The sequence below is a fragment of the Columba livia genome, chromosome 6 (assembly GCF_036013475.1).
Source record: "Columba livia isolate bColLiv1 breed racing homer chromosome 6, bColLiv1.pat.W.v2, whole genome shotgun sequence".
In the NCBI taxonomy this organism is placed as follows: Eukaryota; Metazoa; Chordata; class Aves; order Columbiformes; family Columbidae; genus Columba; species Columba livia.
Genome location: NC_088607.1, coordinates 22,884,529 through 22,912,266, shown reverse-complemented (window position 1 = coordinate 22,912,266; position 27,738 = coordinate 22,884,529). Strand labels below are relative to the sequence as shown.

General features: G+C 45.3%; 1 protein-coding gene across 24 annotated transcripts in view; it reads left to right on the top strand.

The window, feature by feature from the left end:
- Positions 1-27,738, top strand: part of CAMK2G (calcium/calmodulin dependent protein kinase II gamma) — a 120,300-nt gene that overhangs the window by 25,299 nt on the left and 67,263 nt on the right. For 23 of the 24 annotated variants that reach the window (XM_065067564.1, XM_065067563.1, XM_065067554.1 and 20 more), the window contains exon 3: positions 27,332-27,391. In XM_065067564.1, the coding sequence (XP_064923636.1) occupies positions 27,332-27,391 (60 nt within the window). Of the gene's footprint in view, positions 1-26,920; positions 27,000-27,331; positions 27,392-27,738 lie in introns of those variants that run through there. The other variant, XM_065067547.1, reaches the window with a different exon arrangement.

The window sequence follows — 27,738 nt, the reverse complement described above, 5'->3', positions numbered from 1 at the left end:
TGACCAGAAGGATCTTTTCTATAACATACATGTGAAATATTTGCAAATAAGCTGTCATGTTGTGGGTCACTCCAGTGTCTACTGAGGTAGATTATTAGAAATTATTTAATGATGCCCTCAGAGCTTTACTAAGCTGAATCTTATGAACTAACCAGATGTAAGTATTTTATCTTTTAAAAATATTTCATATGCTGGAGGATCTCAAAGTACATCCCAAGCTGACTGTGCCAGTGGGACCACTGAATTGCAGTCATGTGCTGGGTGATAACAGAACAAGGCTGTATCTCAAATTGGAGCTGAACTTAAATAATCCTGTTGAGTAACTCAGACATGATGAAGACAGGTAATGTGTTGGGAACATGATGCTTCAGCATAAAATCAGAAGAAATAATAAAGTTGTCTTTAGGGCAGGTGTGGCTATTACTCTTTTAAAAGGGTGAAGAACAAAGGGAAGCAGCCAGATTTAGCTTGTACTCATGAACACAGAAATGCAAAATAAATATCTGTGGTCTATACTGTGTTTCTGCCCAAATATGAGTAATTGTTTCTTTTGTCTGAAGTATATTTCTTGGAGCATCTGATTGCCACAGAGCTGTGAACTGATTTTGCCCCATGGTTATTTTGCCTCAAGGATGCATCTTGGTATCATGAAGGCAACTAGATGTCCCTAAGGACAGCCTCTTGTCAGAATAGCTGCCTTGGACAGAGCAAAATATGTTTAAACTTGGCAGGAGGCAGATAAGACTGGAAAAGCACCTTAGAGCTGCAGATGTTTGGTTTTCTGAGGTATGCTGCCTTCTTCCTCCTCTGACTTCTGAGAATCATTTGTGCCAGGTCCTTCTGTGTGGGGAACCCGCTTGTTTGAAAAACAAAACAAACTCCTCAAAATCCCCTCTTTTCCTGGTAAGCTGGGTGTTTTCCCTCTCTGGACTGAATGCTTATCTTGTCTTCCCCGTGCTGCTGATCAGCGAGGCCAGGCTGGGTTTATCTGAGCCCACACACCCAGTGCAGGCAGCTGTCAGTGTGAGGCTGGCGCAGGGCTCCCTGCCAACCCCAGCCCTTGGTGATGCTGCCTGGCTTGTCCTTCTGAAACTCCTTCCTCCCATACCTGCCATGGCGATTTGATAACTGCTTTCCCCAGACCTGTCTTCACTTTCTTTGTTCCTCCGGTTCTGTCTTTGTGATTTTTCTCGTAGAGTGCAGAGTTATGTATAGGCTGTAATAAAGAAAAGTTTCTTCTGTAAGCAATCAGCGGCATGCTTTTCTAGGTAATTTGCTGTTTAAGTTATTATCCCTTAGAGCTTTCATTTCTTTCATTCACCAAGTCAAGTGTCCTATCGTTCTAATACTTGAATAAGTGTTGATGTATGGTCTCCATTCTGTCCTTGCAGGACAAACTGGGAGCTTTAACAGTCTCCAGTTCTAACTTCAGATCATGTAAATTCTTCAGTGCTCTGGCCTGTTGGTTTCCTGAGCAGCTAGAGCTAGGGAAAGCATTGTTTGGTGTGCTCATAGACACAGGAGGAGATGCTCCTCATTGCAAGTTATCCAGTATGTTGAATGGATGGGAGCTAAACCTACATGTGCGAGTTGGTACACTCTGGTTTTGGCTGTCCCTGTTAACCAACAGTAGACAACCTGACAGGTATCAGACACTGTTTGGTGTTCTCATTGGTGAGATCTTTGGTTCTGACTATAAGCAGCCAACTGCATAATTGCTTCTTGGGAAATCAGTGTGTTTCACTAGCTGCTGAACAGCTCATCTCTAAAGTGGTGCTGTTTCAACAGCAATGTCATATTTCCCTTGCTATAATCCAGATCTTATGTGATATCCTAGTATTACATGAATGGGGTGTTTCTTCTTTCTTTTTAGGTACAGGATCTAGGGCTCTGCAAGTCCTGGATGTACTGCTGACACCTTGTGATTTTCAAATAAATTGCTTTATTCTCACTCTACTTTTTTAATCTGTGAAACTGGATACTTTTCTTCAATATGTGATGAGGGGATGGTAAAGATTGATCTGCATTTTGTACTTATAAAAATGATGACCTCTTACGTGTGTGCCAGGAGTTACAAAGGGAAAATGTTGAGAGAGCTCTGATGAATGGTTGTCTCTCATGATGGATTGGAAATTAGGGATAGACTAATTGAATCAGAAGATTAGAACATCAGATGGCCTGACATAAAACACTTGTGGGCATGAATTCTTGGAGCATCATAGCAAAGCATAGTGGAATTGTATCCTGTAGCTTCATGAGCAGTTGCAGCCAGTGTGAGCTGTGTACTGTGGCTGAAAGAGGCAGCCTTTCTTCTGACCATTTGTTCCCTCCTTGAACCAGCACAAATTCTTTATATAGTTACAGGGTGAACCAGGTTAATGATGGATCAGTTCAGCTCTCCAGTTCAGTGCGCTGCTGCACAAGTGCTTGCGCCAGCATCAGAAGCAAAGAGGATGCAGGGCCATTAGGAAACGGGCAGGGGAAGGACAGGACTGCAGTGACTGCCAGCATTACAACAAAGAGACCTCCTGTACCTGCTGTTGGACAAATCTGCACCACCAGCAGTGCCAGAAAGGTGATCTCTTTCTTCGTAGAGATACTCCAAAAAATCTGGCTGTATCTTACCTGTGGCATTTTGGGGAAGAAGGTGAGGGGAATCAGTGCAATGGTGGGGCCTTTAGCTCATACAGCTGTACTACTGGAATTCTCAATTCCAGTAGCTGAGCTAAGGAATCAGAGATCCCAGTGCATCTCTGTACACCTGAATTACTAAAATATCATCTGAAAGGTAGATGTGCTTTTTGGAGGGAGCAGGAGGTTCTTCTAAACGGTGTCTTGCTGTCATGCTGGCTTTGCTGGTGTGTGTTTCTCCTCGCTGTAGGAACTCTTCTAATGCAACATGCAGGAATTGCTAAACCTGGAAATGTGTTTACTGGTGGACAGGATCCAGACAAGAATGAAGACCAGCAGTGGCTATCATTTCTTCTAGCAGGGCATTTCAGTCTTCTGTAAGCATGGACATGATCTGATGGCATTGTTTGCCCTGTCTCATACAAGCCTCAGTTTCACTCACTGAGGCACGGGAACTGAACCCAAAATTTGGGCCTGAGACTGGTCTGATTATCTATTCGAAGCCACTGCATGTCACACAGTCTTAAGATTGCTTGAATGAAGAGATCTCTACGTTGTGTCTCACTCATCTCTTGAGGAAGTAATTTCCTATGATTTGAGAGCTATGCTTCAGGAGTGGGAGCGGGTTTCTCTGTGATCCCGCACAGTGTCATTGCCCACACGGTGAGTCACTGGTAATGCCTGAGTTCTTATTTTTAGTCCTGTTGCTGCCATCAGGCTGAAACCATTGGCCAGTAAGAGACTTAAGTGAGGAGATAAACACGTTAATCTCTGTAGGCCTTCCCCCTCAGCTGCTGCCACTGTGCCTTTATGCATCTCAAGATGTAGCTTTTCCTGGACCATCAGGCAGAACAATGTCCTCACTGTACCCTGGTAGGATGTCATTCACACCTTTTCGCTACTAAGCACTGGAGCTGGGAGCTGTGCCCTCACTACACGTGGGTTTGTATGCACAGGTGGAACAGCGTGCTTTGTTTGACATGAGGAGAAGCTGGGCAGGCTGTTACCTTCCACCTGGCACCTCTGCCATCAGCCCTTTTCAGGGAACATCTGCTCTTTTCTTGGGTCCTATCACCACACCACCTTTCCCTCCATTCCCTCAGGAAGAGCCCTGAAACAAACTAATGAGATTATTTAAGTTTTCTATAGCAATTAACAAACTCTGTCCCCTTTGAGCTTTGAAGTATCCTGTTGAATTCTAGGGTGAGGTCACTGGTCTCTCAGTTACATTGTAAGACTCTAGTAACAGTTTATTAATTCAGTTTTAGGCTTCAGTGGTTATGGGAGTACTGGTGAGTGCTTCTTTGCCCAGTAGTGAGCTGCTGGTGGTGCAGACTGAATAGGGTGTTTTCTCCTGTGCCTTCCTCTTCATGCCCTCTTTCCCAGCTGCTTCTGATCCTGCTAAATGATCCAGTTTGTAGATTGCAGGGTTCCAGCTCTTTGTTTTCTATGCTTTTTTGGTTAGTGTATGCATCTCCAACTTCAGGGAGTCTTTTGCACAGATTTACACCATGTGAATTTTAAGGGAAGAAAGGAGTGTGTCCATCCGTTCTGTACAGTTGTTGACAAGGTAGATTTCTTTTAAATTATGTATTTTGAGGGTTTTACTTGTGGAAGAGAAATTAAGGAAAGCCGGTCAAGTGGTGGGGACTTGCTCTTCTTCCAACAAAAGTACCCCTGAGCCCTTGTCGGCCTTCTTTTTCCAGAAGTCCCAAAACATGCATCCAGTGCTGGTAGCGCTGTATGGTTAGGGCTGATCTACTTAGTTTCCTTGGCTCAGTGGCCACAGGTAGCCAGCTATGGCTCTTCATTTGGATAAGGCTCCTGAGCTCCTGGCAGCGTGCTGCTGATACAACAAGAACATGGTTAACTTGGGGGGGTCAGTCCTGTTGATTATGGCTCAGTTGGTGTCATTCTTCTGACCTTCCTGGTCCAAAGCCTCTTTCAGTTCTGTGTCCTGGCTTTTGTTCCCACACATATCTTTGAAGGTGGCCCTACTTTTACAAAATTCAGAATCAGAGTTTTGAAAACCTCTTTTCTTTCTGATACCTGCCATTTGGAGGGGAAACGATGAAGTCCTGTGCGTTTGAGACCCCCTGTTTTTCTTGACAGTCTCTTCTCTGGTACAATTTGAAAGCACTTCTGACTGTCAGATGTGGCGGAACATTAACTCAGCTGTGGGATGGCATGCTCAAGTGGAGAGTTGAGGCACAAGCTGAACAAATGAACTACCAGTATTATCCCATCTGCTGGGTGATGTGATGTAAAAAGGTAGCTGGAGAGGGTGCCCACAGTTTTGAATGTGGAGGTAGCACTCCCAGCATGCTGGGGTGGGGGAGCAGCCCTGTGGGAACAAGTTAGTCCTGTGTGTGACTGAATTTACAGGGACCTTCTCTGGAGGCTCTAAAACTTGCCCAAAGCTGGCTCCTGTTTGTTTCCTCCCCTGTAGTGCTGGTTTTGAAATGCAGAGCTAGTGTAGGAGAGCAGGGCACCTGTGGATGTGGTAGCTTGTGCTCAGAGACCACCATAATGGGAACTACTGTGTGTGTATTTGTTTGTAAATCTCTGCACCCCTTGAGCTGGAGATTGGTACTTGTCACTGCATGCTCATTGCACTGAAAACAGAATTGGCTGTGGGCAGTGGAGTTGTGAGATATGAAGTGTAATCACTTCACCCACATGTGCTGTGAGTTCCTAGAGCTGCTCTTCATGTGTCTCTCCCTTTTGATATGTCTCTCGATTATTATTATTACTACTACTGCTGTAGAACTTGTCTCTGGATGTGTTCAGTGTTTGAGTGGAAAAATGCACAGGACTGGACGAACAAAGCATAATCAGAAACCTCTCACCATGTGTCAGTGTTTTTTTTCCCCTCTTTCTGTTCCTTTAATTCCACTTCTCCTAGTCAATATACAAGTACTGAGTATTCTGAAGCTGAGAGAGCTTGGTCTCTCTGCTGGCAGTGTAGCAGAAGATGTGATTACAGCATGAAGGACATACTTCACTAACTTTATTCTCAGTAGTGTAGAGATAATAGCATTGAAGTCACAGTGATGTGGTTTTCAGTGTGGGCTAGCAACTTGGGCATGTATGTAAGACCCCAGCAGGCCTGTACAATTTGCATTAAAGTCCATGAATCCTGCCATTACTACTCCTGATAATGAGTATAGTGGTAATGTGCATATGTCTATTCATGCTGCAATTAAACCTTTGATTGCAGAGTAGACATCTCCATAAAGCTTTGAGGCTCTTTTGCAAGGACAAAAGGTGCCCAGCAGAAATGATATCAGAAGCTGGGTGTCTGTCTTCTGCTTGTGAGTGCCAGCTCCAGAGGAAATTGTTATGCAGTTTGCTTATCACTTAAGTTCTACTCCAGCTCTCACTCTTCTGCTGCACTTGTAAAGCAAAGGTCTTGGCTTCCCAGAGAACAGCTGCTTATGGTATCCCCTTGCACAGGGTCTTGTTCACTAAAGCCCAACCTCCTGGAGCTTTTCCAGCCCCCTAACCCTATGGACAAAAAAAATCTATGTGACCAGTTGAGTCCTTGTAGGCAATAGGTTCTCTACAGTGCTGGATTCATCATCGTCAGATCCCAGGGAAGGGTGATTTCTTTCTCCTCTCTTAGTTGACGTGAGGAGGCAGGTGGATGGAAGATGCTGGTGAAAGCCACTCGTGTCTGTTCAGGGCAGAGCAGCAAAGAGAGGGCAGTGGAAAGCCTGGGGTTTTGATAGTCTACATCTGTGCTAACTGCTGTGTGTTAGGGATGCTGGTGTTTTTAATGCCCCAGAGGTCAAGAAAGTTAGTATTGTGTCTGTGGTGTGCATGGGGAATTACCATGACTTTCATGGCTTCTCAAATAAGAAAAAGGCATCCAAAAGCTAGGAAAGTGACCAAAAAGGCCAGAAACCCATGCGTGCTGCAGCATGCTTTGCCTTGCTCCTCCAAACACTTTTCCTGCCAAAGGAATGGAAATACAGCTGCAGCAGGTGTATTCCTAACCACAGTTACAAACCCTGGAAAATTCTGGGAGCTGTTAGCTCTGTTGGTTTCTGAGCCCCAGCAGCTGAGTTGTGGTTAGTATGGGGGATTTTGGCTTAAAGAGGCCTTGATGGTTTTTTTTCCAAAGCTCCGGAGAAAATGCTCCTTGGGAAGGCCAGTCTGCCCTGCCCTGTGGATGTGTCAGCCTTGCAGCTCTCCAGGGCAGATGCCTGGAGTGCTGCAGAATGTAGGAGGGAACTGTGGGGACAGCAGGGCTGAGCCTGACACTGCCTTTGGTCTGATTCTGGGACTGCCAAATGTAATTTTAGGACTGTATAGATGTAACTACTCCTTAATTTCAGCAGTCCTAAAATTATATTTGACCCTTTGAAGGCAATTGCGAAGCTGATGTGTGGCCCCTGGTGAAAATGAGTTTGACACCCCGGTCTATACTGTCGCCGCTTTGGACCTCATTCGTGAGCATTCAGTTTTCCAGTGTTCCTGCTACTCATCAGTCAGATACAACTCTTAGTATGCTGCCTGTGTTGTCCTCCTCCTCTTCAGTTGTGGTTTACAACTAGCATGTTGTGTTTTGGACCTTGCTTCCCACTCGTGCAAGGAGGGGGAGTTCTTGTCTGCTCCTGTGAACCTGTGTAGCAGGAGATGGGAATTACCACCCAGCTTCTGAATGAGGCTGCAGCCAGAAGGGAGTTAGCCTCTGACGTACGGGTGATAGGATGGTGGACGCACGACATTACTGATGGCACGTGGGCATAGGTTAAGAAGGTCAGGATAGCAAAGCAACATCTGCGTAATCCCTGTGCTATTTTGTCTGAAGATGAATGAGGGTGGCTGGGGCTGGGAGGGGCAGGAGGCAGCAAAATCACTGCTAGCAGAGCAGACATGATTGTGGTTACAGGTTTGATTTTTGTTTTATTTTTGTAACAGGAGTGAATAGATTTGTAGGACAGTCTCAGTAAAACATGCACTAAGCTGACAGCCTTCTTCTCAGGGGTTTGAGAACTTCCCAGAACTTTTCAGATGAACTCGAGGCAGAGATTCCCAACAGCTTAGAAGCTCTTGAAGGGTTGGTAACAGCTCAGCATTTGAAGGGGCAGCATATTTATTCTGTGACAAACTGTGCATTCCCCAGCCTGTCTGCCCCTCCAGCTCCCTTGCATTTTAACTTCTTTGCAGGTGCCGGCAGAAACACAGCCACTGCATCACCTCAGGGATCCGTTCATCCGGGGGGGGCAGGTCCTGCTTGCTGCAGGCTTTCCAGATGGCCATAGCCAGCACACAAGGAGGAGGTGTGCAGGGAGAGACAATTCCTGTCCCACTGCTGGGGCTGAGGTGTGCTCAGAGAGCTGGGGCACACACAGAAGCTGTACAGAAGTATGTTGTAGTCCAGCCGCTTCAAACTGCCCTGGCTAGGGTAGGGTCTCTGTGTATTTTAGGCTTTCTGCAGCATGCTGTGATTTCAGGGAGGAAAAGAGGAGCGACAGTCTTTGCAGCACCTCTGAAGTGCTTGCCTTGCACTCTTATCTTCCTTCGTGGATGAGCTTTCATGTGAGCAGTGACAGCTAATAGAGAAGCTGCAGCCTCAGTATTTTCGTGTGTCTTCCTCCCACCAGAGCTGGCAGTGCTGATTTGATGTGTGTTTAATAGACTGAGCCCTGAGAGGCAGTGTAGGCCAGTACTAATCAGAAGGATCTGTTTTCCACCTATGTCTTCCCAGTCGGTGTCTGTCAGGGAGCAGAAGGCAGCACCTGGGTGAACGGATACGGGGACCCCGCACTGTCATGGTGCTTTCTGGAATGAAGTGTGCAGTGGCTTTGCTTTGTGCACAAAGGCCTTGTCTCCCATGGAAGCCAGGAAGATAGAGCCCTCCTCTGCTCCCTCTGGAACAAAACCAGTGGATGACTAATGCACTCTTTGTAAATACAACTTATCCTATCAGTGACTAATGAAGGTTTTTTTTTCTTCCCCTCCTGTCTCACTAAAATAAAAGTGGTTGTTCAGAGCAAGGCTGCTGATCTCTTTCCTCTTGTTTTATTTCATGCTTATCACTGGTATAGCAGGGGGTGCAGAGCTTTTACAAAAGGCAGCTTATTGCCCCTTTTCCTTGTGTGAAACTTCGTTCCAAGTGGTAATTTGTGTATTCATTTTTGTTAGGGTCACAGCATGCTCCTAAAGTGATCTTCTGTTCCATCTTTGCTTCTCATTCTGGAACCTGTGTCATGTCCACAATGCAGGAGAATCAAAGTCTGCTTTAAATTTTTTGATAAAACTTTTGGCAGCATACCATTAGCCCTGTACATTTGGACCATGCTGAGATGCTTCCTCCTGACTGTGTGTCTGGTCCTTGCAAAGGGGCATCCCAGTTGTTCTCTTGGCACTCAACCGACAGTTTCAAGCCTGTAGGTTAGGAAGTTTGTGGGCTCGCTAACAACACTTAGAGAAAGCTTATTGTTCCAGTCCCGTGCTGTCTGGCCCTCCCAGATACAGCCGGTATGCTAACAATATCTTCAAAAGGAACAGAAACAATATTCACCAAGATGTGTATGGAGATACCACTCATATGTTTGGTGTGTTATTAAGAAGTAGGACTTGTAATTCAATAGAAAGCTTGGGTTTAGGTGGAAATCGTATATCAAATAGAAAAATTATAGGACAGAAGTTCTCTGAACCCTGATCTGTGATTTGCATCCATGGTCCCAAAGGTTATTCATCGTCAGAGACAGATCTGTAAGGGACTTGAACAAGAATGCTCTCGAGTGCTGTCTTGCATTTGGCAAGCAGATTCCATAAAAGCCTGTATGAGCTTGTCACATTGCCCTTTTCTGAGACAAAATCTAGAAAACTGCTTGTAAGTTTGGTTAGTTTGTTTTGCACTTCAATATATTGTTATTTTCAAGGCAGCAAGGACAGGAAAGGGTGTCTAACTGCCATCAAATATTGTCCTTCCAGCTCTGCCTTTTGAACCTCCTGGAGGCAGCAAAGGTGAGCAGTACTTGGTGAGACCCTGTGTTCTCTTTCTTGGATGCCATCAAGTGCATCTTCCTCCTTCCCTTTCTGTGCAAAACAGCCTCTGTTGCATTCTTCTGGCATTTCTGTGACTGCTAGAGCAGTAGTTTACATGTTACTGCACTGTTAGAAAAGAGAATTTTCAAGAAATTGTCCTTTTTACTTTTAAATTTTTTTGGTGGTCCTTTGTCTGGCAGGAGAGTGCATCATTTTCTCTCTCCTTTGCTCTGCAGCTCCCATCCTGCTCTTCCCCTCAGCCAGATCATGACCTGTTCTGTTCATTTGCTCTCCCTGCTTGTCCTGGTGTGACACCAGGTCTTTGCTGCAGCCTTTCCCCACCCCCTCTTTATATCCAGCTTATAGCTGGCCTCAGTTGCTACTCCTCTGTCAGGGTGGCTGCTTGCTTTTTGCCTACGCTTGTACTCGCAGGTCTCCTGGGTGCTTGCAGAAGTGAAGACAGTCAAGTGCCATGTGTCTGCCTGACTTCCATAGGTCATCAGCAGTGCCCTCAGCTGTCTTTTGGGTACCTTCTGAATTAAGATTTATATGAAGTTACTTGCTGACTTTATAGTAAATAGCCGAAGTGTGCATTTTCTTCTATAGTCCTTTCCAGTTTGTTATTTATGTTTCAGAATGAAAAATTGTTTTATTTAAAAGCGCAAAGCTATTAGTCAAAATGTGAAGTAAGGAAGTAGTCCACAAGTATGGTGAGATAGGAGGAGTGTAAGAGGGAAACTTGGACTTCAAAAGCAAGAAATCTCTGGTGGAATTGGACATTAAATCAAACTCTGGTCACTAAAAGGAAACATATTTGCTGTTTAAAACCTAGCAGAATTGCTGATAGCAGAATGGGATCAAGTTATTACTCCTAAAAATGTTTCTTTCTCCAAAGAGCGTATATCCCTGCTCTGTTTCACATTGGCTCAACAGTCCCAGTGACTTCCTTGTCCCAGAACCCTTTTATCTCCGAGTTGTTGGGCTCCCTGACAGCTTAGTGAGGAATCTCTTGCCCCTGGTTCCAGACTTTGGGTAAAGAAATGCCACTTTCAAATATGACAAAGAGTGATCGATTGCACAAGCAGGACCTGAGCCAACTGCTATAAATCTGCCTCAAACACACATGTATAAACACTGGTGCGCATTACATATATCCTGTGCTCAGGAGCCAGATGCTCAGGGAAGTTAAGCAGAGATTATACCAGAGTGGTATTGGATGTGCCATGTCAACCAATAGTAGAAAATAAAGTCCTCTTCCCATGTCTTCAAGTCCATTGGTTGATTTGTCCTTTGCTGTGTTTCTACATGATGTTTTGGAGTACAGTAGAATGGGAAGCTGCTTTCCTCTGGCTCTCCATAGTTCGTTTGGTCCCTGGACCACTTTCTTTTACAGCAGAGATTTGTGATGTTTTGGGAAACCTTTGCCAGAGCTGGGTGGGAGACAGGCTTTTTTAAGGAGGAATGTCTTTGCATTTTCAGGAGACTTGAGAGGCTTCACGAATACATCAAGTCTTGGACTGACCTGTATTTTGGCACATGGGCATTGCTGGCCACCCTCCCCCAGGAAGGAGTAGCAGCATCAGGAGTTTCAGGAGAATCAGTGGGCTGGAGTACCCAGCTGGAGTATGGGCAGAGCACTCTCATGACTAGCACAGTCAATTTACTTTGCCTGTCTTAGGGTAGGCAGCATTTCATGTCTCCACAATTCTCATTCATTCATTCATTCTTTTGCTCTGTTTCTCAGTGTGAGCTGTGTTGGTCTGGAGGCTGCAGAAATGATCGTCTTCTTCCTCTTCACTTGTCAGTACTGCAGTAAATGAGTTCAGATACACTTGTTTTGGCTGCAGTTTCCTTGGGGAAGACTGGCATCGAGAGCATTCGAGCCATCCTGCCTGCCTAGGGGGCTGTAGGAAGACTGCACAAGTAGTTTAAATGGTTGACCTTTCCTCAATATTTAGTTTTATCAGTGACCCTTTATGAAGTTACTGTGTGTATGCAGTATACTTGACAGGAGTTGTTACCATACTCTTGGTTGAGACAGGTGCCCTATGCAAGATGTTACTTTATGCTTCTCTCTCTCCTGTGCATATTCCCTGCATTTCACCATGTGCGACAACACTGTAATCATTCCATCTTGTGTCTTATAAGCTACAGATGAGGAAGCTTTGCAGGTGCGTCTTAAATGATGGGTTTTTTTGTGGCAGGGAGTGGGAAAAACACTATGAGATATGTCTTCAGGCCAGAGAAATAGATTGATTAGGTAAAAGAGAAACTGTTCTTTTATTTCTTTGCGTTCCCTGAATTACTTATGATATGGTTTGGAGCAGAAGCCAGCACTGTCTTGGGCAACTGTAACTGTGAGAGCAACCATGTATTTATCCAGGGTCCTGTGTGTTTTGTCATTTCACAACAGAGAGCTGTGGGAGAGTGTTGAGAGCTCTGTGATACAGAACATGGAATTTACAAATTGCAGAATTTACCCTCACAAGCCTGAAACTTAGTTTGTGACCTGACTCTTTCTTCTTGGTGTGAATATCAGCCAGCCAGCTTCTGTTGCTGAAATCCTCAGTATCCAGTATGTATGGCAGTGTTGTAGGTGCAGAAAACGGAGCTGCCCTCTGTTCCTTCAAGGTTTTTTTCCTTTTCTCTCCATGTTCCTTCTGGTGTGTTTGTACATCGATGAAACTGGGGAAGAGAAATGTGTCACATACGGAATGCGTGAGGGTAGTTAAAACTTCAGGGCTCTCCCATAGGGATTGCATTAGACATTACAGGACTTACTGAAACCCCACATTCTTAAAAAACAGAATGACTTAACTGCAGGATTTGCAGCTGTGGTGCTTCAGTATTACAGCACTTGAGGCTTTATTTTGTGTTGTAGAGATCTAACTAGTTGGAGTGTCTGTTTTAAACCATTTCCTTGTTCTTGGTGTATCTGTAGGGGAGACATTACACATGTGATTTAAACTTGATATGATTTGCTCTTAATTCCAATGCATTTTGTGCTTTGGTTGGTTGGCAGGCTTATTGCTGCCTTCTTCTTAATCCTCAGCACTGAGGCAAGGCAGTCCTGATGTGATCCACCAGAACTTGTTGCTCAGGTGGTAGAAGTGAGCAGGCAGCACTGTAAACAAACTAATGCCAGTACAGCGACAAAGAACAACTTTCTATGCAGTGTCTTCGTCACTGTTTTTATTATCTGCTTTCACTTTTTTCCAGTCTTTTCCTCATTTAAAAGGGGGAGCTCTATATTGCATCCTCACCTGCCTGAGATTCAAGTTGTTGAGGGGGGACTTCTGAAAGCAGGATCAAGAACAAGAAGAGACATAAAAGTCCATTGGAGCTGTATGGAAAGCTCAGAGAGCTAATGGCCATTGTGACTACCTCTGGTGATTGCATGCATGCATCGAGACTGTGGTGTTCGTTATGGGCTCTGTGCCTGCCAGGAGATGAGCAGCAGGGATGCTGTGGGCTTAAGAGCTGGTTTGCAGCACCCATCATCGACTAGCAGCAGCATTTATCTGGGCCAGCAGGGACGCAGGGGCGAGTGACTCACTCAAGGATTCATGCGCGCTCTCCCCCTCTCCTCCCCCCGTCACAGCTGTGACTTGGTCATCAGCCATTTGGGAACTAGCAGCTTTATTTGGTTGTTGTTTGCAGTGGGCAGTTTCTGTTAGGTTTGTTAATGTTATCAACTGCCTTGGAAGCTCAACTGACTTAAGAGAAGACTTTTCTGCCTATCTTCCCCTTTCCTGCTCATAGGGCTGCCACCCAAACAGCTGATCTGGCACTGGACTCAGCTGAGGAGGTGAGAACAAGCAGATGGGCTGGAGGCAGAAACTTCCTAAGCTGACCAGCCAACAGCATGGTCACTGTTTTGGATGATGGCGGATGCTGTTAAGCTGAATGCCCTCTCTGTGTGCCACCTTGGCTGGAGTGACTAGAGGGTCTGGTGGCTTTGCCCCAGCTGAACAGAAAAATACATTTAATGGTGTGGTAGAAGAATGAATGTGGGGACAGTGTGAAGTTCAGGATTTTTTTAAAATAATCGTAAAGTGGAAAACTCATTACTTTGGGATAGCAACAGCTGATGAACTTGTAGGAGGTTAGCAGGCTTACTTCTATTGAACTGTGCTTGATATGGTCAGTATTGGTCCAGGCTGCTGCTGAAGGTTGTGGCACATGAAGGAGAACAGCCGGTGCTGGCAGCCACTGTGCTGTCCTTTGCTGCCTTTCAGTAGTGCATCTTATCTCCTAGCTGGGCTTTCTTTTCTTTTTGTGACCCCATTTTCCTTGTACTGCTCTTTTTGGTGAGTGCTCTGTCCTTCCAGTGCTCCCTGCTTGTGGCTTTGGCCTCTCTCTGGACACGTCTTTAGTCATCTTTGTCTCCTATCTTTGTTCCTGGCTACAAGTGCCGTTAATGTTTTTTTTTCTTTTAGAAGCACATTTTCTGCTTGCATTTACTAGGGCCTGGAGGACATGCTTTCTAGGCCTTCCTGCCCACTGGCTGCTGTCGCTTCATATCCTGACTGTGTTGGATATAAGCAGCTTGGGAGACTCACTGTCCCTAAGCCCTTGAATGGTGCCGCCTGCCCTGCCACTGCCACCCTCCCCTGTCATGTCACGGGACCTGGGAACCTCTTTTTGCTGCATAGGCCAGTCCTACAGCACAGATATTTATTTTTTATTTTTTTTTTTTTTTATTTGTAGGTAAAGGGCTGTGCTTCTGTTTTCCCATCTTCTTCAGCTTTCTGGTGAGCTGTGTGAGCTATGTGTTTCTATGCTGGGACTGCAGCAATGTCTTCGCAGTAGATCATATTCAGATATCTGTAGTTGTCCTCTGCCTGCTGTGCTGAAGGACTGCAGTATTTGGATACACTGCTAGACACAAGAACTGAAGAAGAGGAGAGAGGCTGAGGAAGGGGCAGGTATCTCTTGCTAGTATTCACCTCAAAATGGAGATAGCAGTTTTGGTGATAGGATGAGCAGGATCCCAAGTCTCATCTGGCTGGACCAGCTGTCCAGGCAGAGATGCCAAAAGGGAAGTGTAAGGGAATTTTTTTTACCATGCTGTCTACTGGGAATGGTGGATGTTGGGAAGCCTGTTTTGACGGGAAATGCTACAGTCTGGACCCCAGCTTTGCGCTGCACAGACTATGTATGGGACTGCAGAGGCTTCTCAGGACACCATAGGACACCATGATCTGCTTTCTTTTTTTTTGTTTTTGGTTTGAAATTCAACTTGTGGGTCAAAGTAACATTTGTAGGGTGGAAGTGGGTTTTTTAGGTCAGGCCTGAGGCTGTCTAGTGGGTAGTGTGGGAGAAGCTTTCTCTGCAACTATTCCTCATTTGTGTGTTCCATAGAAAAAGGAGGGTTTAGTCTTAAGACACGTTGGCTTGACTTCTTCACCACCACCCCATTAAAACCCAATCCCAACAGAGAAAGTTGCTTTGTAGCTATCAGTGTTAGTACTTTAATAACTGTTTCAGTGCATTTTCTTTCTGCTCTTGACACACCTTCATTTTCCTCTTTCATTTTTTGCTTGAGATAGACAACAATTTACAGATCTGCATGGTTTGAGATTAACATGAGAGCTACGGCTTCAATCCCCCATCCTCAGTCTTTGTTGATCAGTATATGGGATGGACTTAATCAGTGAGGATTGCTGTTCTGGGTATGTTGTCTGGTAATCAGCGAATCTGGCCATCTCTTGAGATTCGGTAAGTGTCTGATGTCTTGATGTGGTGCTGTGAAATTTAATGCCAAAATGCACCACATAATTTAGATCCAAACAATAGCAAAAGACTTGTGGGGAAAAAAAGCTGTAGGTGGCCTGAAAATGAGTATTACAGTTATGTAGCAGTATTAAATGCCCCCAGGCAAACAAGATCTAAACTGATCTAGCCAGGAGCATTAAACATTCATCAAAACAAGGAATAAACTTAGAGAATAAACCAAAACTGTAGCATAACAGCTGTTTTTTTGGAAAAGATGTGTACCTAGTGCCTCTTTGCTAGCAAATCTGAAAGCAGGCATGGTGATGGGGCAGCGTGACTGCTTTCAGGCTGTTTTGCTCACCATACAGGGCAGATCAGGAGCTTCCATGTGAAGGAAGCTGTTAGCGGGCTCTGTTCTCACCAAGCGCAACGCAGGCTTTGCCAGGTGGCAGTTCCACTCAAACAGGCTAAGTGTTGTTTTTTAAATATTTTGAAATTTTCTTCTTCACTTCTGAATGCTGGACCTTATGCTAAAAGTCCATTAAGTCCTAGTATGGCATTGAGGTAGGATTTCATGCTTTGTAGGGTGAGGTACAGTGAGTTATCACAGCAGTGCTAATCTTGTCCCTATGAGTTTTTGCTTTGAGAGGCTACTCAAAATCATTAAATTTGACCTGCATTGTTTTCGTTTTCATTTCTCTTGCTGCAGAAGGATGAAAAACGTGGTAGAGGCTGAAAGTCCAAAGATCCGAGTTTGTTTACAAATTCGTCACTGATACAGTCTATTTTCAGTACCTCTGCTTTTCTCCTCCATCTCTTTAAAGATGGGGGGAAAACCCCTTGTACTTCAGGTGTTTTCAGGCTGCACAGCAAATGTTTATTACATACCTAGAGATTCTCCAACAAAAGATACTATGGAAGTAGTTATTCTTCTATGGGGATTTTTTGTTTGTTTTTCTAACTTCTCTCCCCCCATTTAAGTATCTGTCTTCTAGAAATTTACCAGAATTTCTGTTGTCCCAGACTCTCTGCTTGTGGTCTGTGGGTCTAGGGACAATTAACGAGAGCTCTCTAAAAGACACCTAAGAACATAATTACTGTGCAGCTCTGTATGAGCTAAGAGACACAGCATGCATATTGTCCTGCCCGTCTCATTGCAGAAAGTGTGTGGAACCCCTCTAAAATTTAGACTGGATGTTTATTTCAAAAACGACTTGTCTCTTCTGCCTGTTGGGATGTGTTTATTTGAACATATATTCTATGACCAGCCTCTTAGATCTGGAACACCTTCCCTGCGTAGTTACGCGTGTGTGGAAGTTAGTATTGTAACTGCAGCCTCCTGCCTCTTAATCCCCTAACCCACCACTTCTACTTTGCTGTGTGTGGGAGATCACAGCGTGCTGTCTATAATGCTGCCCCAGACCGCCTGCTCAGAGATACAGATGGACTCTGGAGTTGCCACGTCAGGACACCAGACGTCATCACGGCAGCATTTCTTGGGGCTCTCGTGCTTTTGGCGGGGTAGGAGGAGCCACCATAACACCTGTGGAGTAGCAGAGCATGCCTTCCCCTCTGCCCTACCTTTAATACTGTATTTTTTAATTTTTCCTGCCACCAGATTTCCACGACCCATTGCTGTTTTATAGGAAAGATCAGCTCCTCATCATCAGCCATCAAAGGATAGGGCTGGTGTCTCACCTGTTCTCAGGGCTGGCTGTTGCCACACGAGATGCCAGACCCTCCTGTTGCGCATTTGCACCCCACCTCTGCTGTCAGAGCTCCTGAGGAAAGGGCTGGTGGTGAAGGAGGGATGTGAGGGGAGGTTCTGCTCATGCTCTCGGGGAAGTTGCTGGTAAGCTGGTCACATGAAACAAAAAATACATCAGCTCCCCTCCCACATGTACTGGAGTGTTTCTTGGCTCTGCACCCAAACTAGCAGCTGAGCATGTGATTTACTTGTAAAATGCAGTTTAAAAAAAAAATGGTGCCATTGCAGCTGGGACACCAGGGATAGGAGAGCTGGACTGGGCCTGCCCTGCATGCATCCAGGGAGAGGAAGGAGTGCATCTCACTGCTGGACTGTGGCACTGTGGGCCGTGGGCTTGAGGAACATGTGCTGCAGGATGTGGGGCTGCACAGGAAAGTGTGAGCTGCAGGAGGCCAAATGAAGGGGAACTGTGCTGAACCGCAGCCCTGCGGGGGAAGGGGTTGAGAGTGCTGCGTGTGGGGCTGGGGGAAGGAAGGGGAGGGCTTAGGTGCAGGTAGTATGGGGAGATGGTTTGAGAGTTAGGCGGGACAAGTACTTTGAACTGAAGGTCTTCCTACAGGATGTGAGGTCTGAAGTGACCATGACAGAGAGTTGCGCTACCTCTTGCTATGTTTTGATGCAAGAAAGGGGAAGTTGTTTGACCATTCAAAGCTGTGGAAGTCATAATCTTCTGGTTTGAAAACTTAATTTCTTTTGCTAGTTGTGTTCATATCCTACAGTTCTTCCTTTCTCTGCAATGGAGACTTCCTTCAGCTTTTGAAATTACATAACCCAGTATGCCCAAGGAGAGCTAAAATATGCTGTTATGCTCATCACAAGCCTGGTGGGGGCCTTCAAGCAGATGCCCAGCCAGGCTGGACAGGACAGCCTGGCAGTTGCACCATTCTTAGGGGTACTGAAGTTTCACCATATTTCTTCTTGTGTCAGGACTGCGGTGGGTGTAGTTAACACTTCCTGGCCACAGCAGATAAAACGAGATAAAAGAATTCCTGCCCTTTGCTGTGCTTCTGTCTGCCTGTCAGTGTCTGTGGTTGGTGATCTCCATTGCTTCAGGTCAGGAGGAAGGCGGCTGTGTTTTTGTTGTCAGCTGGAAGATGTATTTCCCAGTACCTCCCACTGCAGCACTTGGTTTCCTTGTGTTTCGTCCCACCCTGAGCAAGGAAGAAGTTTTGTAAAAGCAAGAAACATCTTTCTTTGCAGTGGTCATTGGAGCAGATAGAGTTGGTGAATCAGTGGGTAGTTTTACTGGTCAGTTGGTAGAATTCTTGATTATATCAGCAGATTATAGGTACCAGCTTCTGACACCATAGAACGCAGTTGGGAAGGTAACGTCAGTGGTGAAATGTTTCTTTCCTACCTGTTCACCACCAAACCTGGAAGAGACATTCCCTCTGTGACTTGCCTCCATCATAGTGCCGAAAGTAAGCTGATGGCTAGCAGAAAAAAAAAAAAGAAGGGGAATGAAATTCAGATCTGAGGTTCTTGGAAAGGCATCATTGCTTTAGCAACTAAAGTAACTAGTTAACGGGAAAAGCAAATGCAGAATAAAGCAGAGTTGGCACAGGCTTAGTATCCCACTGGCAATGTGGGAAGAATGACTGAGGAAGTGAAGAGACGTTTATCTTGCCAGCAAGAAAAACTGGTATGTCCAGAGGGGAGATGTAGACCAGAAGCATGGCTCATATGTGAGGGATGGCACGTATATGTCAGAGCTTATGGAAGACTTTGTTCACTGGGGCCTGAATGGTGCTTTGGCCTGTTACTTGTTCTGTAGGTAGATATCTTCCACCCTCCTAATGCGGTCATGGTGCTGGCTCATTTTTCAGTGACTGCACTGACAGAGAGGCTTCAGGCTGAACCCACTGGGCTCTACCTGGCCAGCTGCTTTTGGCTGAATAATACTGGGAACAGCTTCCAAAACAGCCCGAAGAGCAGGAGCTCTAGGGGCCTGTGGCTTGTGGGGAAGCGTGGGTGAGGAGCAGAGCGGGCAGTGGATGCTGTGGAGGGATGTTTTCTCAAGGGGTTTGCAAAATCCTGCTCTGAATGCTGTAGCAAGCTCAGAAGAAGGTCACTTGCTCAGGTTACTTTGTTCTGAGGTGATCTCAAATGCGAAACCAAGGACTGTACCTACAGTAGATGGCTGGGGTGCTTGTCCCTTCCCTTTCTATATAGTTGTGCATGTACATGTATTCAGGTTTCATGATACTTTGCAGTGTCACTTTGTCAGTCACTTTGGCCAAGTCATAGGATCTGCTCTAGGCAAGAACCCAGGCTGAATGGTGGGGGTTAGAAAAGACCCAGTCTGGCTTTAGCTGTGCCTTTGTAGGCAAGGAATGGCGTGTCAGGCTTGAACACACTTAAGCCCCTTGTGTTCACATCATTAATTGTGACCGAGATGACTCTCGCCTATAGCTGTGAACCTGCACTGATCCATTAATTTGACCTCCTTTGTCCCTTGAAGTTCCTGGAAAGTTGCTGGTGTCTGTGAGAGCTGAAGCTCCCCACTTCCTCTTAATGTGCACATCAGGTTGCTTTTCTTTTGCTTTATAGTGTGCACGATAGGGAATACTCAGGGTAAGCATTCCTGCTGAAAGCAAGACAATGGGAATTCTCCTTCCCTTTCCAGGTCTACCTGCTGGATAACCCAAAGAAAAATATTGGACAAGGTGTTTGCTGATAAACTGAAAAATATGCATGTGAAAGGCAGCTCTGAATGGTACCGAGTGTAGAAACTGCAATGGTGGAGGTGCACACTATGACTTTTAAAAAAAGATTAATCTCTTTTAAGTGTTTTTAATACCTTATTTCCTTTTGCCGCTGTTGTACACACATTCATATCTGCCTTCAGTTAGATTATTTTTGCAAAGGAAGTACAAAGTAATGATATACTGGAAAAGAGAATAAATTTCCCTGGCCCACTCTTCGGGATGCTCATTGGAGGTACAAATATAATTCCTTAAACTTTCTTGGCTTCTACTCTGTGGTGTTTACAATCTGATTTCTGCATTACTTGAACAAAAAAGTGGAAACTGTTCTGAGTTTGTGTAGTTAATTCCTTTTTTTTGTTTTGTTTTTTTCCAGTACAGTAACACCAAGAGGTTCACAGATACTAGTGTGTGGAAACACAGCTTGTTACCAACTGTGTGAACTTTTTGTCTGTAAGATCCATGTGTGCATGTACTTTTAGGGGTAGTATTACACTTTTATGTGTGGAGTTGTTTGTTTCTGGGAGATTGGGAGAGCGTGGGAAAAGGCGTGTTACAAGGTAATAATATTTGTGGTTTTGCTAGAGGAAAGGCTTTGTCAGAAAGTACCTCTGCTGACATTTGTTGAAAGAAGTCTTTTATTCGTTTATTGTGTGCTGTTGGCACTTGAATCTCCTCCTTTGTCAGTAGCTGAAGGCAAGTGATGATGACTTCACCAGTGTCTTGTTTCTCCAGCTTTCACTGGGTGAGAAAAGTGGAGCTTCACCGTTTCATCTTCACTTGCTCGCTCCAGCCCTGTCTTCCCCTTGTGGTGTTTGTGGCTCTTGCGCAGCTGCTGCAGCAGAGATGCTGGTGCTGGTGGGGCTGGGTGTCCCTCTGCCCTCGCCTTGGGACGTCATGCCACTGGGGTCATTCTGCACCGGAAGGAGGCTGCACAATGGACTTGGGCTTTCAGAAATGTCGCCTGCAGTGGGGGTAGTATGCTCTTACAGATTTATCAATTTTGGCTGGTCTTTGAAATGGCAATGTAGAAACACTGAAATGGAAATGTCTAGGACCTGAGCTGCAAATAGCTGGAGGGAGGAAGAGTGTTTGGGAAGTGCTGTTATATACTTATTTTCTTTATATTTTTCTTTAGGCACTTGCTGTTAGCTCTTGTCAGGAAGTATATCCTGAATCTGCAGGGTCCTCTGGTCATTCATAAAACCTAGGATGATTTTTTTCCTACTAACTTCTGCAGAAAGGCAAATGGTGGTGATCTGAGACTTGCTGGTATTCAAGTTTAAAGTGGTGGTGTGGCATGGCATGCTGTCATGTGCCACCTGATTGCAAATGTGAGAGGTCTCAGCTGTTCTGTAGCACAGTCTTATGGGGAAAAATAAGAAAATATGGGGGGAAAGTACATGGCTTGAAGTGTGGGATGAGGAGCTAGCTCTCTTTTGCTGGGAATGTCTCAGAAAGGAAGTTTAAATTTAAACAAGCAAAGAAGAGCATGAAGGAACCTGAAACCTCAGGCTGGTCTCACACTACAGAATGTATTTGATGCAAATTCGATTTCTGTCTTGAAGCAACTCAAATGATATTTTAGCAGCTGGCACCGATTGACTATCTCCCGGAATTGGCATGATGACAGCAATCAAACTGAATTTATTGCTTTGGGTTTGATTCTTCTTCCGGACTCTTCCCATTCTCAGAAATGTAATCTAGAATGTGTTCCCACAGGAATGATAGCTTCAGGCCTCCTTTACCAGCCGTGGTAGAGCACAGTCGTAGAGCAGGATGCAGACAGGTGGACTGGAGTATTGAGCAGCCAGATTGTCCATTCCTGTTGAGAGCAGGAAGATTATGGATCGGTAAAGGGAGGAGCAAGATTATTTTTTTTTCCTTTATGACACAGTTTCTCATCAAACAGAGATGATTCACAACCAAGTGTTAGTTTTGTTGCTGCTGCTTTTTACTGCATTTCAGAAAGAATCTGCCTTCTCATTGTGGTGGCTGAACGTCGAGGCTGCTAGAAGTTCCCCCCCATACTCTTTTTCCTTCTTCAGGCAGGTGTAGTAGATAAAGATGACGCTTTAGCCACAGGACCTCAGTATAGCTGCAGTTTGGTAAAGTAAGCCAGTAAATGCTGCAGTGAGTGTGCTCCTTTGCACATGAAACCGTATTGAAACAGTGCTTTGTTTCTAATGCTGTTGAATAAAGTATGGAAGAATTAACTTTTCCCACCTCATTTTCTGGTAGGTGTGAAATTAATCGCTTTCACTGATTAATCTTGGTTTGATTTATTTCAGTTGCTGTTTTGTGCACTTTTTCCACTAGTTTTTAATGCTGTCTTCTGCTTGACAGGAGAAGGATTTACCTGAAATATGTGTGGTTTTGCTGATGTTTGTTCCTAGAGCAGTAATTACTAGGGCGGAGGGGCACGTCTCTTTCAGCCCTCCCGGTCACCAGTCCTTAGAGGAGCTTGTGGCAAGACTTGGGCTGGAAAGCGTGTTGCATGGCAGCTGCCTGCAGCAGAAACAAAACCCCTCTCGGTCTCTCTTGGGAGCAGGAGTCAGTCATGGCATCGCAGCTATGGCTGAAGCCGGGAGGGTTTTGCGCTGTGCTGCCCGTGCAGGGTGCAGTGTTGGCACCTGACACCTACCATCGTCTCCTGCTCCCTGGCTCAAATTCGGCCCTTGCCCCACTTGCTTGGGATCATCTCCTTTTCAGGTTTATTGCAGGTGTCCTGCTCCAGACTCTGCCTTTTGCAAGTGCACCTCAGCTCTGCACAGACAGGTCTCCCTCTGCCTCCCTGGCAGCCCCTTCTCAGCACAGCTTCCCAATAGACTGACTAGGCACAGTGACCTTTTTCTGAATTTTTGTTGTTGCTGTTGTTATGTAAGTGTTCTCACTTGACAGCTCTAGACTACTGCAGTTTGTAGATGTCCTGTGCTGTCTGTGTGTCTGAAAACGTTCTCCTCCAGGCTTTGGGTACTCTTGGAGGAGAAAGACATGGTGAGGAAAAATCTCCTGCAAAGCACCCGTGTGTGTAGAAAACTGGAACTGATTCCCTGGAGAAGAATGGAGCCCAGAAGTTAGATCTTAAGTTATTTATTCATCTCTGCCACCACATCTTTGGGGTAACAGGCTGAAGTGGTCAGACAATGAAAGAATTTTCTTACAAAAGAGTAAGAAATGCAGAGCAGTATAAAACTAGACGTATTCCCCACCCTGCTGGAGCTTTCCAAGTTTTCCTGAGATAAAGCTGTCTGCGTTATGTTTTTTATTTCTGCTGGGTACAGCTTTCTTTTACATCACATTATCCTGCTCCTCTGCTGAAGTCTGATGCATTTAGAACATTCAGACTAAACTATCATGCTGTCTTCTGTACTCAGGTGGGCTTGTTTTTGTTTTAACCTGCACAGGTAGAGATTGTTACAGCTGTGACATTATTAATTGTGCATGGCTGCTTCTGTCCATCCATGAGCAGTCCTGGCCCAGTGAATGGACTGCAGGTTTGTATAAAATGAAGCAGTTGCATCTTTGCAGGTCCTTAACTCTCACAAATGATGCTAACACAATCATTCTTGTTTTCGATTGAAGTAAATCCGTAGATAAATCAAAACCCACCCAAAGAAATCCCAGTTCTCTGGACAGGCCATTTCTTATCAGATGTATGCTGAAGAAACCTGGTATAAGCATTACTAGAATGACACTTAACGCAGTATTTGCAGAGCAATAAAGCTAAAGGTAATTGGGTTAAATGCAATGTCACATGCTGAACCAAGATGCAGAAATCTCGTCATATAAAGGACTAATGAAGAGAAATAGATATTCACACTTTAGTTTGTGCATCAAACACAAAGTTTTCTCCTGCTGTTTTTAAGTACCATCTCCTTAAGCATTTACATTTTAAGTATTGCTACAAATAAGCTACATAGACTGCACTTTTCTGTCTGTGTGGATACTCATTGCTTCAGATTGTAGAAAGAGGAATTGTCCAAATAGCAAGATTCTCTTTTTTGGCTGGAAAACAGCAAATGAATATTAGATGAGTGTTCGTAATATCCTGTACTTAAGTTTTAAGCATCAGCTATTGTTCAGGGCTAGACAGCTCTGTAACATAGCAGGAAAAGAGCTTAATGAAATACAGTGTTTGGAAGCAGGAGGTAGATGAATTCAGATTTGAAACAGCGGTGCAAAATTTTAACAGGAAGGATAACTGGTATTTGGAGTAACTTCTGTGGGTATATGGCTTTATTTATCACCTGAAGTCTTAAACATGAACTCTTATGTTTTTCTAAAGGATATATGGCGTTTTAGGCAAGTTACAGTTGAATTTTGTAATTTGTGAAAGGTGGGAAATAGACGTAATGTCCCAGGCGTGGGATCCAATAAGGTAGGTCAGGAGATGTCGGTGTGTTTCTGTTAGCTACCAGGTGCACTTCCACTGTGCTTTCAGAATAAACACTCTCACTCTATAGATGGCTTGCAGGAATAATTTGATCTTTTGGCCAGAGGGAAGAGAAATTATTTGCTTTTCAAGCTCCTGTAAGGCATGGATCTGAACTCATGTCTTCTTTTCATCGTTATTCAAATACAGTTAAGAATACTTTGCATTTTTAAGGTCTGATGAGTCCCTGTATAAGAGATGTCTTAAAGCACTGCCTTTGACTGCAGAAAGTTTTATATCTCCTACTGGGAATAACCTTTGTTAGACCAGAGAAAAGTGGAAAAATTGCAGTTCTGTGTTTATTCCTTATGCATTTAGGTACCTGTACTGTGCCAAAGGGCAATGAAGAGACATTAAAAGAGGCTCTCTTTGGTGATGGGGGGGGCTCTTTTCAGGTCACATGTTGGGCTGTGTTTTGGTGCTACCTGCAACGGGACGGGTGATCCTGCAGGAGTGGGACCCGGAGCAGGGAACCCACCCAGCCTGACCTTTCGCTGCTCCCGGTGTGGTGGCTGGCTGCAGGCTGGAGTGTACTTTCTCTCTGCGAGTTGTGCTTGAGTTTGCCTGTTTTGTTGTCCTGGAGACAGAAGAGTGTGGTATGCTTTCCCCCTGACCAGAAATAGTTTCCTGTACCTTGTGACCAGAGCGCTGTACTCCTCCTCTGGTCCCCAGCCAGGCTGGGTGGTGCTGGAGGGATGGGGTGTGGGGTGATGACCTCTTGTCACAAGTTCTGGTGTGGCTGTTGCCCATGATCACTAGCTGCCCTGTCTGCTCCCCTCCCTCTGCACGATGGTGTTGGATTGCAGGGGAGCAATTGCTCTTGATTTACATCTCCCATGGCATTTTGATGGTTATGTCATTTTGTTTGAGCCTTACTTCTGTCAGCTGTCTGTCCTGGCTGTCAGGACTCAGTGCCTGAGTAGCACGTGGTGAGCTCTTACCTCTCCTTCCCCCTTTGCTCAGCTGTTTTGCTGTCTGCTTCCCTGTGTCCTTGTACTCGGGAACAGATTCTCAGCAAGTGTAACTGCTCACGAGGGCAACGTGATCCGGCTGGGTGAAGGATCCCCTTCTGTAGGAGTTGCAAGTAGAGCTGGGGGGGTAAGTGGGGAATTTGCAAAACCCATGTGTGTAAGCAGCTATGGATAGTTTATCTTAAACTGTTGTCCTGCTGTGAGAATCTGGCCCAAGTGCAGAGTATGCGGTGCAGTCCGTTACTTTGCAACTGTGTTTTGCGAAACTTTATTTGTGAGAGATGCTGCTAAAAGGGAAGGGAAGGCACCCCCACCCCTCCCCAGCAATACAGGCAAGAAAGTGCTTGCACTGCACCAAGGCCTCGGGAGTGTGGAAGCTCTCCAGGCTTTCTTGCTGCCTGATACTTTATTGGAGTCATTCTGGCATAGAACTGTAAAATATATGCAACAACAACAATAATTTCCAGGACCGAGAAGGAAGGAGAGATGAAAGGAGTAATTTACCTTCCCCCATCCCTGAAGAGTAGCAGATGAGGATGTAAGCACATCTCAGCCCTATAAAATATTAATTGCGACATTTTCTACAGTTCAGCAGTGGGAAAGAAGACAAAAATCCTGCAGTGCCCTGAGCTGCTGTTCCCAGTCCAGTAAAGTGTTCTAAGCTGAGATCTGGCTTGGTCTTCATCCTCTGCTCAGGGGAAAGAGAACAGTTGCCCAAAGCCTTCCTTCACAAAGGAAAGACCACACAGTGGCCATGGAGCTGCACTGGCTGCTCTCAGGCAGAGCCGTGTAGCTTCGTTCAAGTAGATCTCTAGTGGGATTCATATGATCAGAGAACACTGCATTCCCACCACTGATCTGGTAGCTTAACCAGCCAAGGGTCCTTCTCACTCCTGTGGAGAAGACTTATGTGTCCCAGGGGATGTAGACAAGGTGTGTTTTCAAGTCTGTGTGCTGAAGATCTGCTACAGAATAAATGTGAGGAGCAGGCAGAGACTGCTTCTTCCCTTTGCTGTGTTCTCTTGATGGCTGGACTGCAAAGGAAGGGCAGTCCTCACTTTTGGCCTCTTTCTAGACATCTGCATCCTCCAAAGTCTAGAGTTTAACAACTGCCAGGACTGTCTAAAAGATTTGCCTCCTTCCGTGAATCTATGCTTGTCCAGTGTGATCATTTCACCTGGAAGGATGAGGGCTTTGTAGTGAAAGTTCAGGACTCAGTCATTGCTGTAGTGAAAAACCTCTTGTCAGTGGCGGCCCTCTGCTGCTTGGCTGAGATGGGCAGAGCTGCTCTAGTTCCCTCTCCTTTCCTTGTACTCACACATGTTACATTTATAGGGAGGAGAAAACATTTTTTTAGTCTCCTTGATATATATATATATATATATATATATATATATATATATATATATTTTTAATGCAGATGACAGTTGTGCCCAGATTGATATTGCCTTTGGGCTGGAATGAGCATACTTAGCATTTGGGCAGGACTTCTCGCCTGGAGATCTCAAAGTGCTTGATCAGCATTTCACCAGCGAGTCCGTCCATGGGTACTGAAGTACAGTTACCTTTATGGTTCACTGGAGCTGGCAGAGTTCCCTACTTCATGTGATAGCTGCGCAGGAGCAGGAGCTGTGTATTTCTCCCTCCTACTCTGCCCTTCTTCCCTGGTGTTTCTTTGAGTAGAAGCAAGTCCTTTTCCCATTTCATGTGGGAGAGAACATTTCATGTTCAGAGACTCTTCCTTGTCCTCTCCAGCCTTGGAGAAGGTGGTAAGTCTCAGCAGGGATGTCACTGGAAGTAGCTTTGCATATCTGTGGGGCTGATGGAAGAGCAGTCGGTGTCTTGGACTCTGCTGCTACCCACTTTGAATCTGAGGAGTGAATATCAGTTTAGTGCTAGCTCTGTAGCAGGAGCAGAGGTCCTCCAGCAGGCTCAGCGGCACAGCCCTTGCCTGAAACAGTTGCAAGGTTTTGTGAGGCAGTTGTGTTTCCCAGCCCTCTGGATATCTGCTGGGTCACTGTGTTCCTTTCTCTGTTGAATATGAACAAGAGCCTAGTTCGGAGTTGTGGTGCTTAACACGTTGTTTCTTATTTTCTTTCAGATCACCAGAAACTGGAACGTGAAGCTCGAATCTGCCGGCTTCTAAAGCATCCAAATATTGGTAAACCTCCTTGGGCTCAGAGGGATGGGGGTGAGAGAGGAGTAATGTGTCTCATCCAGTGTGCTGCAGGAGAGCAGATATATTCTGAATGTTCACAACAACTCGTCAAATTTGCGTATTGAAATCACTTCAGTTTCTCTCTTTGACAAATTCTGTGCATGACCCTGTCCCATTCCTTAGCATCCTGGCCTGGATGTTCACTGAGATGTGCTGTGAGCCAGTCTGCTCACCCACACAGAGGTGTCCTTACTCCTTGGGTAATGCATGGCTCGTGTCTGCTCATCTGACGTTCTGCAATGAAGTAACCTGTTGTGTTTGTTTTCCCCATACCTGTCTTCTGTCACTTT